General features: G+C 42.6%; 2 protein-coding genes across 3 annotated transcripts; one reads left to right on the top strand and one right to left on the bottom strand.

Moving 5' to 3' along the window:
- Positions 1-748: 748 nt before the first annotated feature.
- On the bottom strand, positions 749-4,327 carry LOC109870162 (dual specificity protein phosphatase 13-like). Its single transcript, XM_020460539.2, has 3 exons — positions 3,936-4,327; positions 3,408-3,625; positions 749-1,175 (listed from the first exon to the last, which is right to left on the bottom strand). Exons 1-3 carry the CDS (start codon positions 4,070-4,072, stop codon positions 955-957), a joined length of 576 nt encoding a protein of 191 aa, XP_020316128.1. The 5' UTR covers positions 4,073-4,327; the 3' UTR covers positions 749-954.
- Positions 4,328-7,018: 2,691 nt separating this feature from the next.
- Positions 7,019-16,351, top strand: LOC109870161 (sphingomyelin synthase-related protein 1-like). Of its 2 annotated transcripts, none has more exons than XM_020460536.2 (6): positions 7,019-7,232; positions 9,592-10,173; positions 11,321-11,416; positions 11,811-11,928; positions 12,276-12,426; positions 12,681-16,351. In XM_020460536.2, the coding sequence occupies exons 1-6, from the start codon at positions 7,159-7,161 to the stop codon at positions 12,986-12,988; spliced, it is 1,329 nt and encodes a 442-aa protein (XP_020316125.1). In that variant the 5' UTR covers positions 7,019-7,158; the 3' UTR covers positions 12,989-16,351. The 2 variants fall into 2 exon arrangements, with proteins under 2 accessions (XP_020316125.1, XP_020316126.1); XM_020460537.2 differs by lacking the exon at positions 7,019-7,232 and adding an exon at positions 7,311-7,518 and having other exon boundaries at positions 12,681-15,261.
- Positions 16,352-17,261: the final 910 nt, after the last annotated feature.

Raw genomic sequence — 17,261 nt, forward strand, 5'->3', positions numbered from 1 at the left:
GACTGTGTCAAGAACTGCAACGCTGCTGGGTTTTTTACACTCAACAGTTTCCCGTGTGTATCAAAAATGGTCCAACACCCAAAGGACTTCCAGCCAACATGACACAACTGTGGGAAGCATTGGAGTCAACATGGGCCAGCATCCCTGTGGAACTCTTTAGACACCTTGTAGAGTCCTTGCCCCGACGAACTGAGGCTGTTCTGAGGGCAAAATGAGGTCCAACTCAATATTAGGAAGCTGTTCCTAATGTTTTCTACACTTTAGTGTACATCCAAATGGATATTGTACAGAGATGAGTTATTCTTCTAACAGACTACTTACTCATGAAACATATTAGAATCTCATTAAACCGGAGCTCTTGTACATGTATTCTAACAGCACAACTGGCTGTAGGTAGTAGACATCTGCCTTAACTCTTTCTTTCTATTTTTACACCTGAATGACCTCGGCTCAAAATAATTCTGGCATCTCTTCTGCATACCCCCAAGGTTATGTGAGCTACCAGTAGGTATGGAGAGTGGGAGTGGACACACGGTTTGGTTTTTGTCGGCAGCGACAAAATAGCTTTAGAGATACTGCTCGTGTCTCCTGTGTTGATATTTCTTGAACAGAATGTTCCTTCACTGTGTGGACACAGCCATTGTCTGAGCTCTGTTTACCAATGACCTCGTTTGATGGCACTGCTGAAAATATACAACATCCATACATATGTTTATAATGCTCTTTCAAATGAATTATAAATCCCCCAAAATTTTGCAACATATTTTATTCAACATACTGTATGTAAGTGAGGTATACTTGTTTGTTTTAGGTAGTTTGTGCACTAGAAAGGGATTTGACAGATTCATTCCCACTTGATTTGAAAATCAACTTCCTCTTTTCAAGCTTCTTCGTTGTGCACTGATACAAATATTAACTTGTGAGGATAAGGTCTGTTTTGCTGTGTTCTGATCTCTACAGAATCAGACAGCTTTTCCACGTTTTCTGTTTTCTCTTCAGCTGAAGATCTAGGTCCAGCAGCAGAGCCAGGAAGTTCCTGTTCGGGTAAATAGCTCTTTTCTGGATTACTTTCTGAAGAGCACAATGGAGGGGGATGTGACAATACAACATGAGGTACGCCAACACCAAGGTAGACGATCTGCTCATACCCATAATGCAATGGACGAGAATCTTCCCTGGAGAGGAGAGAAGAGGAGAGAGGAGAATTGTTTGTTTTTATATATTTAACCTTTATTTATCCAGGCGGGTCAATTAAGAACGAATTGTTATGTAGAATGACGGCCTGAGAAGTGGCCAGAAAAGTAGAAAAGAGAGAAGAAATTAGTGAGAGGCCGTGTTATTAATATCATACATGACTGCCTGCCTCAAACTGTGGCCTTTCTGTTCCTTTCAGAGATCTAAAAATAGTTTCCATAATTCATTGCCTTTGATCATTTAAGTTGCCTTTGCAGAGAGAGAGAGAGCGAGAGAGAGGCCTAGGCTGCTTGGCTGTCACATCATTCCAATGTTGTCTGTCCTCTGGTGGTGAGGCTCTCTGAGAGGATCCATGGTTAGACTTTATAAAGTTCTGCAAGGTAAGATGTCTTATTCTTCTTTGTGTGGATTGGAAGTAGTTACTGTATAACTAACTATTCAATGTGCTTTACAGGGACAGGCTCGGGTACTGTGGGAATGGGTTGAGGTCGGTGCTATACAGGGACAGAGTGGTGTACTGTGGGAATGGGTTGAGGTCGGTGCTATTCAGGGACAGAGTGGTGTACTGTGGGAATGGGTTGAGGTCGGTGCTATACAGGGCCGGAGTGGTGTACTGTGGGAATGGGTTGAGGTCAGTGCTATTCAGGGACAGAGTGGTGTACTGTGGGAATGGGTTGAGGTCGGTGCTATTCAGGGACAGAGTGGTGTACTGTGGGAATGGGTTGAGGTCGGTGCTATACAGGGACAGAGTGGTGTACTGTGGGAATGGGTTGAGGTCGGTGCTATACAGGGCCGGAGTGGTGTACTGTGGGAATGGGTTGAGGTCGGTGCTATACAGGGACGGAGTGGTGTACTGTGGGAATGGGTTGAGGTCGGTGCTATACAGGGACAGGGTGGTGTACTCTGGGAAGGAGTTGAGGTCGGTGCTATACAGGGACAGAGTGGTGTACTCTGGGAAGGAGTTGAGGTTGGTGCTATACAGGGACAGAGTGGTGTACTGTGGGAATGGGTTGAGGTCGGTGCTATTCAGGGACGGAGTGGTGTACTGTGGGAATGGGTTGAGGTCGGTGCTATACAGGGACAGAGTGGTGTACTGTGGGAATGGGTTGAGGTCGGTGCTATACAGGGACAGAGTGGTGTACTGTGGGAATGGGTTGAGGTCGGTGCTATACAGGGACAGAGTGGTGTACTGTGGGAATGGGTTGAGGTCGGTGCTATACAGGGACAGAGTGGTGTACTCTGGGAAGGAGTTGAGGTCGGTGCTATACAGGGACAGAGTGGTGTACTCTGGGAAGGAGTTGAGGTTGGTGCTATACAGGGACAGAGTGGTGTACTGTGGGAATGGGTTGAGGTCGGTGCTATTCAGGGAGAGAGTGCTGTACTGTGGGAATGGGTTGAGGTCGGTGCTATACAGGGACAGGGTGGTGTACTCTGGGAAGGAGTTGAGGTCGGTGCTATACAGGGACAGAGTGGTGTACTCTGGGAAGGAGTTGAGGTCGGTGCTATTCAGGGACAGAGTGGTGTACTGTGGGAATGGGTTGAGGTCGGTGCTATACAGGGACAGAGTGGTGTACTGTGGGAATGGGTTGAGGTCGGTGCTATTCAGGGACAGAGTGGTGTACTGTGGGAATGGGTTGAGGTCGGTGCTATACAGGGACAGAGTGGTGTACTGTGGGAATGGGTTGAGGTCGGTGCTATACAGGGACAGAGTGGTGTACTGTGGGAATGGGTTGAGGTCGGTGCTATTCAGGGACAGAGTGGTGTACTGTGGGAATGGGTTGAGGTCGGTGCTATTCAGGGACAGAGTGGTGTACTGTGGGAATGGGTTGAGGTCGGTGCTATACAGGGACAGAGTGGTGTACTGTGGGAATGGGTTGAGGTCGGTGCTATACAGGGACAGAGTGGTATACTGTGGGAATGGGTTGAGGTCGGTGCTATACAGGGACAGAGTGGTGTACTGTGGGAATGAGTTGAGGTTGGTGTTTTTGTAAAGACCAAATGTCAGCCTAACAGATTAAATGTGTCAACTTCAAATTATCTTTTTTGCTGTTCATGCATGTAAAGATATTCTATATAAAATGACAGAACCCAAAATATAAGCTTGTTTAACACCAATGTTTGTAAACATTGGAAATGTAAACAAACAAGGCAAAACACTTGGTTATAGTTTCAACTGCTGATTGGCTCTACTTGACTTAGAATAGGAGTCTTACCATCTGGTTGTTTCAATGCTTTGTGAATGAAATCAGCTGCGGGCTTGAAGTAAACATCCAGATCAAAGTGAGTCGAGTCCTCTGCTGGAATACCATAATAAACAAAGCTGTTGCCATAAAATCTGTGGTCCCCTATGCTGCCTGGCTTGGCATGAGCAGCGTTTAAAACATGAGTGACGCCTAACTTCTGTAAGGTACTCCTGTTTTGGGCTATTGCCCTGGTAAGACAAAGAGAGAGAAGGTGGTGAGACTGAACTATTGTAAATGTAGTGCAGCACTAGCTATATTAGTTTGTCAAATAGTTTTCAACTCGTCAGAAACTGTACCAACGATAAACAATACTTCTGTTGAATTACATTAGATGTTTGCAGTAGCCTGTGATATGACCTTGGGTTATACTTGATCTGTTTACTGTGACATCGACATAGAATTGATCATAACTGCATGAGTATTTTTATCTACAAATGCTTGAACTATAAACTAAGTGTAATGCGATTTAGATTAATAATTGTTCAAATGAATACTTACACATTTCCTATGAATATGTTCGGCCAAACCTCATTTATCTGGGTCAACCGCAACGTGCAAGAATCCAAAATCTTTTCCAAGTCCTTCACAGATAGGTACTCTTTCCTGGGTTCTTTTTTGGTCTTCCGGAATGCCATTATTCCAATTCCAAATTCCCCTCAAATTACAAATGAATGACTAGGCTACTACTCAATGTTTTCAGTGTGTTAAAGCAGCAGTACACTCTATACTCCCACTTCAGCTGATAGGTGTGAGCTGGCGTTTGTTTACCCTCACTGGGACAGTTACCCAATATGGAGCGCTCAGGCTATGCGTGTGAGTCAGGCAGGATCACAAACTGGCGGCTGTGACTGTGTCCTTTCACACCACCCCGGGTGTGTGTCCGAGAATGGCACCCGATTGCCTATGACTACTTTTGATCAGAAACCTATGGGCCCTTGGGGCGGCAGGGTAGCCTAGCGGTTAGAGCGTTGGACTAGTAACCGGAAGATTGCAAGTTCAAACCCCCGAGCTGACGAGGTACAAATCTGTCGTTCTGCCCCTGAACAGGCAGTTAACCCACTGTTCCTAGGCCGTTCTTAATTTAATTAACTTAATTTGTTCTTAACTGACTTGCCTAGTTAAATAAAGGTAAAATAAAAAAGAATTGGTCAGAAGTAAAGCAGTATACAGGGAATAGGGTGTCGTTTGGGATGCAGACAAAGATCCTTAATTCAGTAAGCCACAAACAGAGAGGCAGCACCTGACGGACATGTTAAACATGTCCAGGTAATCTACTGTAGAGTAGTAAATCATTTTATTCGTCCACTTTCATGTCCAACCGAAATTTGACTTCCACTTGAACCCAACCTACCGAAAGACACACACATATTAGAGAGGTTGGAGCCACCACACTGGGTGCCCGTGGAGCAGTTGTTGTGTTTTTTTTTAAATGGCACTGGATTTTGATACCCCCCCACCCTCCGGTTGCAGCATCCAACCAGATCTTTCCCGTAAGATCCAGGATTCTAAATGGCAACTCTCCGTTTGCTGGCTCACGTCCTTATCCACTAGACTACCTGCTGCCAATACCTTTTTGACATGCGGTTTTTTCAGGATTTTTGGGGGGGTTGTTATTCTGTCTCTCACTGTTCAAATAAACTGATCATTAAAATTATAGACTGATCAATTCCTTTGCCAGTGGGCAAACGTACCAAAATCAGCAAGGGATCAAAAACTTTTTCCCCTCACTGTACCTGCACACGTTTGTCCACTCCAAAGTAATTTTAGTATCCAAATCCATTTGCCGAATGGAAACACATCCGTTATAAAACACACCAAAAAAAAAGACATTCGGCCATTGTCATTAGGCCTACACTCTTGTTGCCCAAATTAGTTGGTGCGTCCTGCTGACAAATTGACCTTTTTGTAAAAAGAAAAGTCAAAGACACCTGAAAAGGGGCTGAAATATGGGACCGTCCCGGGTGCAATAAGTCCAAGTAACAGATTGGAATAGTTTAGAAAAATGTATGTTATTTATATTTAAGTAGCATTAGATTAATTCATCAATCAATGTACATGCAAAAACATTGATATTGAAACAAACAATTATAAAAATCAACCTGCAATAGAGTATGCTGGAAAATATAATAATGGTTCAACTCTGGTTATTAACCCCAACACTGAGGTTCTTTTACAACACTGAGTGTTAATGTAACATTTTACAGTGTTAATTTACCTGTAAAATTTACCTATCACTAGAAATGTTATACTGAAAACAATCTACACTAGTTAACACTGGCCAATTTGCTGTGTGCTATGAAAGGGACACATCTGCAGGCTTCCAGAACCTTTCAAGAACCTTTTAGAATGAAGAAGAATTCTAAACGGAACCCCACACGTTTAACTCAAAGGTTCTTTATCAGGCAAGAGTTCTCCAAGGAACCATACGAGCTGAGGAAGAACCATTTAAACAAAGATGACTTTTTTAAAGTGTACCTACAACATACAAATCAAATAAAAGTGTATTTGTCATATGCACAGGATACAGTGTAGTGTAATATACAGTACAATGAAATGCTTACCTGCAGGCTCTTCTGTCAAACAATGCAACAGCTGTACATTATATTCAATATAATACATTTAGAAAGACAGGAACACACATACAGTCTGGTAGAAATGGTTCTCATGAGACATCCGCTATCTTTCCTTTTCATGTTCTGGTGTTGTAGGATGGTAATTAGCCTAGTTGAGGCTTTAGGCCTATGTATAGTAACAAGAACAGGTGCTGTTCCTTCGCCTCAGTCTAAAATTAAGATTACCTGATTGATGTCTGTTTGTGTAATTGAACTTAGACCTATGTCTTAAATTTTACATGTGTCTTGCAACTTTACATAGAGCTAATGTTGGCTACAGTGACTCACCTCATTTAAATCTATTCTACATTATGCAACCTGGACTCAGGCTTCGATGTAACAAAGTAAATGTAAATCCACCAAATGGTATGTGCTATGTTACATCTCGTATGGTATGTATTAATTTGTGGGTGTCAACAACCATTTTGTAAATGTTACAAATTACAATTAGTATATGTTACAAATTGCAATTAATTCAATATATTATGAATTGTAATTCTTACAAATAGTTACAAAATAGCTAATTCCAATTTGTTGTGGCTAATATTAGCTAGTTGGCTAACGTTAGCTAGGCTAGGGGTTAAGGTTAGGAGTTGGGTTAAAGGGTTAGGAGTAAAAAAAGTAGTTGCTAAAATGCTAAAGTTTTCCGTGATGAGATTCAAACATCAAATACACAACCTTTGGGTTGCTCGACATATCTTTCTGTCTTATGTATACATACCAAACATAACATACTGTAGCAACCCGCACAGACAGCGAGCGGTGTGTTAGGCTATTAGTGGGTTGTGTTGTACTTACCAGTGTTCTTGGGTTCGACATGCCAATCAACCTGCTATCAGCCAATCACCGGAATGCCTGGAATGTTCTGATGCCGGGCATCCTGGTGGTTGGCGGAGTGGCGTGGAGGGGGTTGGGCAGGGGGAGGGAGGGAGCATTGGAAGTTAAGACCAGGTTTAGCCATTGTTCTCTCTCTTATGTCTGGGTTTCACAAGAGAAGGTCACGGTTGGCTTATCTTTAATTTATTTGGCGTGGGCTATGGCCAAACAGTAGCCTGTGTAAAGTTGGGTTAATAAACCGTCAATTCGTAAACTCTGGATTGACATTTACTATGTTACGTCTAGTTTCTGAGACCAGGCTGACGTTAGGTTACTTCACTGGTCATGAACAATACATTGTTTCAGTGTGAGTACATGCTGTGCTGTCTTTGCATACCGATACTGTAATTTCACCAGTAGAGGTCAGTGTAGTGACTATAAATTCAGCAATGAGCGACGCTCGATTCAGTACGAGAAAACTACCTGGTGCTCGGCTCCTTCCAGTGTTGTCAACCGCAAAGCGGACGAAATGATTTGCTTCAATCGTCTTATCACACTAAACGTAAATATAGTTTCGTCAGACTCATGTGAGATGCCGTATAGTCATTTTTTACTCTCCGCGGCAGCTCATTAAAAGTTGAGTCTGAATTCCGGTGAGTATTTTGCTGTTATTATTGCTAACTAGCATATCAGGCTAACGTTAGCATACCAACAAGCTGATAACGTTATGACCGGAATGTACACGTTGTTGCTGATAGCTAATGTATTCTGAGCATTGAAATGTGTTTTTGTATAGTTAACTATCCACACAGCAAGATAATTGGGCTTTTGGTAGTATATATCAGTCAGATGTGTATGGCTAACTAGCTAGCTACTGTTAGCTAACTAACCCCTCTGCCTGGCCTGCTGGAGACACAGTAGGCTGTTGCTAGAGATGTCACCACCCTTCTCTGTCTGTCTTGTTGTTTTAGTATTAATGACCGACTGTGCTATTAGCACCCAATACTAGTTTTCTGTATTGCGTTTTCATGTTTTGCAAGGAGGTGAGTAGAGACATGACATGGGACAGTTTTTCTTGCCAGGGGACACTGACCTCTAAGTAGTCTGATTTTTAACTAGGCTTTATTACACAATTACTCGGTATATACAGAGGTTTTCTGACAGTGTACTGTAGGCTAGACTTAACGTTAGTCCTTAGAAGTTTCGGCTGAAAACTGCGTTGAGTGACTACAATTTTAATCAGACTGGAAGAAATGGAGAAGATTGTCTTGAAACAGTGTGAAGTCAGTGCCTCGTGTAGAAATATTGTATGCTAGACAGGGAACCAGACAGTATTGCTGAAATGCTGATTCAGTGAAAAATGGTGACTGCCTAGTTCTCCGTGGCTTGTGTAATGACTGTGTTGCAGTGTTTTCTCTTTTGAAATGGTACTGGCTCCTCCAATCGATATGGGGACTTTGTCTATTCCACACACTGCATATCTTTTCATGTGATATGCATGTTACCTGTGACCGACTTAAAGAGCGACTGCCCTTTTTAAAAAGCTTTTCTCGTTTTGAAAATGGCCTATGTTGCATCGTTATGAGTTTAAAAAAATGTTATTCTAGTGTCAAAATTTACTACAAAGTGTAAAGTCAGTCTGGTCCAAAACAGAGATTTGCAAGATGATTAGGGAATAGAATGTTATGTCACGGAATGAAGGGTACAGTAAGTTTTCCTTGTGTTTATTTCAATCCAGCTGGCAGCACCCAAGTAATGAATTCAGAGCGCAGCTGCACTCGACCGGATCCTTTTCATTTACATTTGAGTCATTTAGCGACTTACAGGAGCAATTAGGGTTAAGTGCCTTGCTCAAGGGCACATTGATAGATCTTTTTCCCCCCTCTCCACTTAGTCGATTCTATAGATGGGTTTGCTGAAACCGCCACGAACCCCATGCTTCAATGGGACAGACGTCCGTGTTGTGATTCTGGATGGCCAAATAGCTTGCAACAATGACGAACTGCCACGTGGGGAATGCTAAGGGGTCGTTCCATTACGTTTTTCATCTTCTTGATTCCTTGTTTTGACTATGCTAATATGGCGCACACAAAAATTCGCTAACCAACAACTGTAACATTTATATTTGATAAACAAGTGCTCATTGTGCAGCTGTTTGTTGACGATGTTTATTGAATACAGTATAAACCAACCCGTCTGTTTTGTCCCATAGATGCGCACGCCGCGGTCTTGTTGCTGAACAACCCAACCTGTATTGTTGGAGACCAATCAGTAAATTGCATATGGAACAATATTTTAACAGTTCAATAGCTCCAAATTTCAATGACTTTAACCTCAAATCAACTATACATTTTTAGAAATTCCTATACAAATATTGAAAGCCTTTAATGAGACAACTAAAAAGATGTGCGACATTAAAATATTTTCTTGTGTAATTTGAGGGTCCCGAACTATCCCCAGAGATGAGGTAACCAACTTTGCCACGGTCAAACACCAGCCTGCTGAAGCTAATTGGTGAAATAATTTAACTCATCCCACCTGTGAGAGCCACATCAAACCACACCCCAGACACAAACTCATGTTTTGAATTCAGTCACTGCCACTAGCATTTCTTAACGAATCAAATATAAAAAGAGGTCAAATCAGGAATGCAGTTGCCCTTTTTAAGAGCATGTTTGATTTGGTTTTGGAGTCGAGATTAATCTTTTATTTTTTGTCTTCTACAGTTTACAGAGTGAAGGGGAGATGTCTAGTAGTACCCAGCTGAGCATCCAGCATTGGACCACCAAGCACGTAGCCAAGTGGCTGAAGGACGAGGGCTTCTGCCACTATGTAGACCTGCTGTGCAACAAGCACCGTCTGGATGGCATGTCTTTACTCACCCTGAGTGAATACGACCTCCGCTCTCCCCCGCTGGAACTCAAGGTGCTGGGGGACATCAAGAGGCTGATGGTGTCCCTCCGCAAGCTGCAGAAACACAACCTGGACATCCTGGAGGAGCTGGGGGTCCCGTTCGACGGGCACTCGCCTCAGGGTGGGGACTGGCACTGCAACGGAGACTCCAGTAGAGAGTGCGATAACTCGAACACAGACACAGCACCGGTTGGAGAGCAGTATCTTCAGTATAGGAATGGGAAGTACAAGCACGGAGGGAGCAGGAGGCTGGACCCTGAGTACTGGAAGACGGCGCTTAGTGCCATCTATGTGGTGTTTGTGTTCGGATTTACCTCTTTCGTTATGGTGATTGTGCATGACAGGGTGCCGGACATGCGCACTTACCCGCCCTTGCCAGACATTTTCTTAGACAGGTGGGTTGCTCATGCTGTTCCTCCACATCCTAAGCAATGTGTGTGTGTGTACATTTAGACTGACTTGATCTTGTGACTTTTTTTTATTTTTATTTTTTTCACCTTAACGGATGCTTTGGTGACGACATGTACGACCAACCAAATACGAGCAAACGGAATGAAACTGGGAGGAACTCATCTGAATTTCATTAATATAAACTCTATTTCATACAAAAATGTTTTCCGTTTGGAGTAAATTCGCTTCTGTTGCAGAATGTATTCATTTAGTCTGTTTGACTAATGAATACAACCCTGACTAGGCTTGCAGAGCAACAGTGAAAGTTTATCTTGATAATGAAGTGAAACATGATGGTGCGGGGGGGGGGGGGGGGGGGGGGGGAGGAAAATCAGTCTGGATGGACATTGTGATACTTGCCCTACTTTCTGATAGCAACTGTCTATTATAAGCCTGACATGGGGTGTGTCCCAAATTGCTCCCATGAAGTGTACTACTACTCTATGGGACCTGGTTGAAAGTAGTGCACTATATAGGAATGTGGTGCCATTCGAGACGCAACTATTGCCTGTTCTGAATCTCGATAGCATGTCCTGCCATCAGGTGTTCTTGGATTGTCTGATCTTCTGTTCACAATGACCTCCAATTGGGACAGTAGATCTAGCTGTTCTGCCATAATGAATGTCTGGCTTGTTCTCACCGAGTGCTGAGTCTGACTTACTCATGGTGTGATAATGTGTCAGATTACTGTTGGTGAAATGACTAAGCAGTAATTAGGCTAAATGTAGCTCCGTATGTTTATGGTCGAGCAAGACTAGAGGTTGACGTCGAGACGCGGCATAGTGTGAAATAGCGAAAGGGTTAGCCTTTTGTGAGAACTTCATGCAGGTCTGTCAGGTATTATCCCAGTTGAGCTGGATGACCCTATGCATCCTTTAAGTGGGATAGAAATCTACGAGGCTGTTTCGTTTGTTCCAGTCAAGTAATGTTGAATATAGGTTAATACTTTTCATTAGGTTATTAGCGATTAGGCTTGAGTGACACTTTTTGAAAAAAAGTAGAGGTTGGCTAAGCCTGGGAGAATAACCCACAGTGCTCCGTAGCAGACAGCTTGAAGATCAGCCTATAACCATTTATCTTTCTTTTTAACAGTGTACCTAGAATACCATGGGCCTTTGCCATGGCAGAGGCATGTGGAGTCATCCTGTGTAATATCTGGCTGCTAGTTCTGCTGCTGCACAAACACAGGTAGGGTACTGGTTACTGGTCCACAGGAAAACATGTTCATCGCACAGCCTAGACATTTAAAAAAACATTTAAGCTAGTATCTAGAATTTCTCCTCGACTAGAATAGAGGAATTATGTAGAATAGAAGTGTGTAGTCCAGCAGTTTCAGTTTCTTCTCCAAGGAACCTGTTTCGTTTATTCAATCTATTCCAGAGCTAGCACACCTGATTCAACTTGTCAACTAATCATTAGGCTTTTATCTACTTGAATCAGGTGAGCTAGTTTTTAAGGCTACAACAAAAGTGTGAAACTTCCAAGGGTCCCTGAGGAGAGGTTTGAAAACCTTTTTGGCCTAGTTATTGAAGTTGTGGTAGTATGTTCTATGTTAATGTGTGTAATGTTTGCTCTGCTGAAGGTCCATTCTACTGCGGCGACTGTGCAGCCTCATGGGGACTGTGTTCATGCTGCGTTGCGTCACCATGTTTGTGACCTCCCTGTCAGTGCCAGGGCAGCACCTGCAGTGCTCAGGAAAGGTACCACCGCTCTACTAGCTAAATCAAAACTGTGTAGAAATGATGACGGAACTACATTTACAGTCTTTTCACTCTGTCCAGCTTGATACGTCCTCTATAGTCACTTTTCATTCTGTCTAGCTTGCTAACAGTAATCGAAATGAAAGCTAGACAGTCAGAATCGCAAATTCTAAAAGTGATGGTCAAATTTTGACGCTGAGCAAATGTAACCAATTTTAAGTTTGGCCCTCTGAACCCCCCCCCCCCCCCCCCCGCCCCCTGCTGTCCACAGGCTATAGATGGCAATTTATACTTCTCACAACAGGCTAGAATATCAATCGTGACTCTTTCCTTCTCTTTCCCCCTAGGTGTATGGTGATATGTGGGCCAAACTGCATCGAGCTCTGGTCATATGGAGTGGATTTGGAATGTCCCTCACAGGGGTCCATACGTGTGGGGACTACATGTTCAGTGGTCACACGGTGGTCATCACCATGCTCAACTTCTTTGTGACAGAATGTAATTGTTCCATATCATTTATTGTTACTGTCTTCTTGGTGCAGACTATAAGATGTCATTGGCTGTAGTGGGAAGAAGGTCTGTGTCCATCAGCTATAACTACATGAAGACCAGACCACTGACAGCTTTAAACTGTTGTTATAATCTACAGGATCACTTGAAGTTGTCATTCAATTCCTGATTGGAACAGAACTGAAACTGAAAACCATCCTAACACATTGTTCAATGTTCTGCTTGTATGTCTTCACTAACAGACACCCCGCGTGGCTGGAACTTCATCCACACCTTGTCCTGGGTCCTGAACTTGTTTGGCATCTTCTTTATCCTGGCGGCCCATGAACACTATTCCATCGACGTCTTCATCGCCTTCTACATCACAACCAGGCTGTTCCTGTACTACCACACGCTGGCTAACACCAGGGCCTACCAGCAGAGTCGCAGGGCCCGCATCTGGTTCCCCATGTTCTCCTTCTTCGAATGCAACGTCAACGGCCCCGTGCCCAACGAGTACGGCTGGCCCTTCTCTAAACCCGCCATGATCCGGAGCATGATTGGGTACTAGGTGGTAGCGTACACTGGTCCGCGATGCAGCCACGACGACGTTGATCTCTTCTAACACACACACTAACGCTGTTTACTCTGAGCCCCGTCGTGCTATTTTGCTGCTGTGCTGCCTTCAAGGAGTTGCCAACTGTGGTTGTGTGATATTGACTTTATATTCCAATAGCTGCAGAGACTGTAAACTGAGATGTCTTTGTAGGATCCTATCGGTGCCACAGTGAGACAGGGTACGGGGAGACTTGATTACTCCTATTCGGTGACTTAGTGGTTGGCTGGCGTTTGTCCCACGGCAGCCTGTTGAAAGGGATTAAACTAAGGATGTGTCCAAAATGACACCCTACTCATTTATAGTGCACTACTTTAGACCAGAGCTCTATGGCCTCTCGTCAAAAATAATGCACTACATAGGGAATAGGGTGCCATTTTGGATAAATGCTAAAGACTAATCCTCTCCACTTCCTCTCATTTGAAAAGGGATTGAGATTTTTGAAGATATTTCCCACACCTTTTGCCATGATCAATAACCAGGTTACAGATGTGATGTAAGTGCTTTAGTCAACTCCTCGTCTCTTGTTATGCCTTACTGTTTATGGCATGACGGCGAACTCGACAGAGGAGTTGGCTACAGCACAAACTGACCTGCTACTGCCAGGCTAGCATTTCCACGCTTTTAACGCCTCTTAACTTGCAGTCTTGAGTGAATGTCGACGGTAATAACATCAAGCTAGAGGTTTGGGGGGAGAAACATGAAAGCAGAATTCTCAGGCAGCCTATTGTAACCAAATTTTTTTATTTTTTAAGTCCAATAGAATTTGTTTAATCTGAAGTTCAACAGTATTATAGTAAAAAAAATAAAAAAGCATGTGTTCATTTAGATATCCTGAGAAATTAGGGTATATTATTGTGGTGTTCATCTGGACTTTGGCTCTTATACAGTTATGGCCCACCTTTTTTTGATTTTTTTTAAAAGGAATTTTCAAAATGTCACAGATACTGTTCCTGAATTTCTGTGTAACAATATCTAAGTTCCAGATGTTGCGAGAGGTATTGTTACTTGTTTATCTTTATTACTTTAGGTAGTGTGAAAAGTTTCTGCATTCCTTCAGACACTACTGTGGGGTTTGGCTGTACTACTGTATTATTGAATTCGTCATGTTGACATGAACTACACTACATGACCAAAAGTATGTGGACACCTACTTGTCGAACATCTCATTCCAAAATCATGGGTGTTAATATGGAGTTGGTCCCCGCCCCTTTGCTGCCATAACAGCCTCTATTCTTCTAGGAAGGCTTTCTGCTAGATGTAGGAACATTGCTGCTGGGCATTAGAGGTCGGGCATTGATGTTTAAGCAATTAAGCCGGGCTCGCCATTGGTGTTTCAATTCATCCCAAAGCTGCTCGATGGGGTTGAGGTCAGGGCTCTGTGTAGGCCAGTCGAGATCTTCCACACCGATCTCGACAACCCATTTCTATATGGACGTCACTTTGGGCGGGGGGCAGTGTCATGCTGAAACAGGAAAGGTCCTTCCACAAACTGTCGCCACAAAGTTGGAAGAACAGAATTGTGTAGAATGTCGTTGTATGCTGTAACGTTAAGATTTCCCTTCACTGGAACTAAGAGGCCTAGCCCGAACCATGAAAAACAGCCCCAGACCTCGGTAGTGAGTTTTTTTATTTTATGTACGCGCTTCAGCACTCAGCGGTCCCGTTCTGTGAGCTTGTGTGGCCTACCACTTTGCGGCTGAGCCGTTGTTGCTCCTAGATGTTTCCACTTCACAATAACCACTTACAGTTCACCAGGGCAGCTCTAGCAGGACAGAAATATAAGGAACTGGCTTGTTGGGAAGGTGGCATCTGAGCTCATCAATAAGGCCAGTCCACTGCCAATGTTTGACGTGGCTGTGTTCGATAAAAATGTTTATACATCTGTCAGCAACGAGTGTTGAAGAGGTGTCCACATACGTGTGTGTATAATGTATTGTTCAGTTCTTACCTTTTTTCCGAACTACACCTTGCCGTAAAACGGGGCTGTTACCAAGGAGATCACAAAAAGCAGCCAAAACTATGGAATGGAAAATGGTGAACAATCGTTTTTAAATATCATTCCATTTGCCAATAACTTTAGGTGTTTATAGTAACATTGTCTTTTTATAAGAAATGCATATCTCAGATGTTGCGTACTTGCTTGTAATTTAGTAAATGCCTATGCTTCGCGATAACATACAAGGATGTAAATTCTTATAAAATAATAGTTTTACTTCCACCACAGATCCCTTGGTCTGTCTTAATTTATTTAATTTTGTATATGTCAATAGAATTTTGTTTTTATTAAATATTTGATATACATAAAGGATATTGCAATATACACTTGAACAGGAATATGTTTACAGTTGTGAGGAAATATATTTGTTTAAAACACAATGTGCTTTTATGTATAGGGTTGATTTTTTTTTTTTTGTTGAGAATCACCCTCTCACCCAAATCATTAAAACAAATTCGAACCAACACAAACCCCTGCCCCACACAGTCACTCAAATCAGATCTGAAACGACCATTAATGGTATTGGTTTTACAACCCACTTTTGTAAGACAATTAAGTATTACTTTACTGGGCAAAGATGTCAGTTCAACGTCAAATTTTTGAAATGTATCCTACATTTGATTAAATTCACGCAAGTTGACAACTCGATGTAAAAAAAATATATATATATATATATATATATATTCGAACCATGAAATTGGATATAAGTGAAAAAAGGACACATTTTCCAAATTCTTTTTATGTTGAGAATCGAATCCGTTTTCCACCATGCTTCATCGTCATCACATTTGTTTCTATGTCAGATTTTTTTTAAACATTTTTTGTTGTTGTTGTAAGTAATATTTATGGTTATTTAACCGGTTTGTGTCCAGTGGGTTAAGTCTCATCTCCATCCCATGTTTTATTTGGAATTTCAGCTGTGGAATAGTTACTAGATCCCTTACATGCTATGAGTCTTTTTATTCGCCCCCCCCCCCCCCCCCCCCCCCCTAATAAAGTGATGCATTGAACTTCTGGCTTGACTAATGCCAGCTTGTCCTAACTGCAAAACTATCATTTGCTGCTAAGATGTTTTTTTTTAGACATGTACAGGAGAATTGTGGCTTTTCTCTTATGTATTTGTTCTTGTCACTTTTAACCCCCTATAAAAAATGGTTTCTAACCCTTATCACTGGTGTGGTTATACTGGTATGTTACATACCTCCAAGATGCAGTAATTAGCTACCATTTTGTAATGGAAATGTAGCAATCACACAAAGTGTGGTTGTATTGGGTAAATGGATTAATGTCTTTGCCATCATTAAACAGTTGACATCAATGATGTGACTTGGATGTGATTGTTCAGAAGAGAAGGGTTTGAGTGTAGTGTGACATTGTCCCTGTATGCTGATCTTGTTCCCTACAAATGTTTAAAGTTAGTATTGTGGAGGGGAAGTTGATCCGAAATCTTTAACTAGTCAAAAGTCACCCGTGAGCACTGTGGGCAAGAATGTAATTCAGTTAGCTACATGGTTAGAGGACATGGTGACACATCTGCACGGGATAGAGCCAGAGTGCAGTGGGATTTAAGCGGATTCTGGGAATCGGCTCAGAGCTATCCTGAGCAGTTTACATATTGGAAATCCCGTCCAGTTGACGGCCATGGTTCCCACTGCGTCTGAGGTCCAGTGTCTAATCATGGATTTAACCTACTACTGAGTTTACATGCCAGGTCGGTCTGCTATGGAAAACCAGCATGTCTGTTCAGCCTTATCTTATTAGCTTAGTTAGTACCACTTCAGGTCAAGTCCTCTGACGGTGCTGATTCAGTGTTTACTGTTTTTGGATAGCTAGACCATCTGTTTCTGTTGTGACCACCAAAAGCTTTTTCCAACCCATTCTTCTTCAACCACACTGCAGCCCTCCGCTAGCAGCACAGTGATCAGCTCCAGGAAATGTTTATTTCATCACAGCTCAGTTAGTGTAATTCCTTATCATGCAGAATTCTTCTAGTTAAGGTTTCTTGAAGTGTTTCTGACAGCCCCTGTTATAGTTGCTAATCCAGCTGTCAACAAAATGCTAACCTCCTGAAACTGTACAGAAAAAAAGATGACTGCTAGATATATTACCAGGATGTGTACTCTGAGCATGTGCTGACCAACTGGCAAGTGTCTTCACTGACATTTTCAACCGGTCCCTGACCGAGTCTATAATACCAACATGTTTCAAGCAGACCACCATAGTCCCTGT

The sequence above is a fragment of the Oncorhynchus kisutch genome, linkage group LG25 (genome assembly GCF_002021735.2).
Source record: "Oncorhynchus kisutch isolate 150728-3 linkage group LG25, Okis_V2, whole genome shotgun sequence".
NCBI classification, from domain to species: Eukaryota; Metazoa; Chordata; class Actinopteri; order Salmoniformes; family Salmonidae; genus Oncorhynchus; species Oncorhynchus kisutch.

Excerpts from the sequence above, each read along its gene's own strand:
- LOC109870162 (XM_020460539.2), bottom strand. The coding sequence starts at position 4,072 with ATGGCATTCCGGAAGACCAAAAAAGAACCCAGGAAAGAGTACCTATCT. Across the intron at positions 3,626-3,935 it reads AACATATTCATAGGAAATGT|GGCAATAGCCCAAAACAGGA; the intron begins GTAAGTATTCAT and ends TTGTCTTACCAG. Across the intron at positions 1,176-3,407 it reads AGCATTGAAACAACCAGATG|GGAAGATTCTCGTCCATTGC; the intron begins GTAAGACTCCTA and ends TCTCCTCTCCAG.
- LOC109870161 (XM_020460536.2), top strand. The coding sequence starts at position 7,159 with ATGTTACGTCTAGTTTCTGAGACCAGGCTGACGTTAGGTTACTTCACT. Across the intron at positions 7,233-9,591 it reads GAACAATACATTGTTTCAGT|TTTACAGAGTGAAGGGGAGA; the intron begins GTGAGTACATGC and ends TGTCTTCTACAG. Across the intron at positions 10,174-11,320 it reads CCAGACATTTTCTTAGACAG|TGTACCTAGAATACCATGGG; the intron begins GTGGGTTGCTCA and ends TCTTTTTAACAG.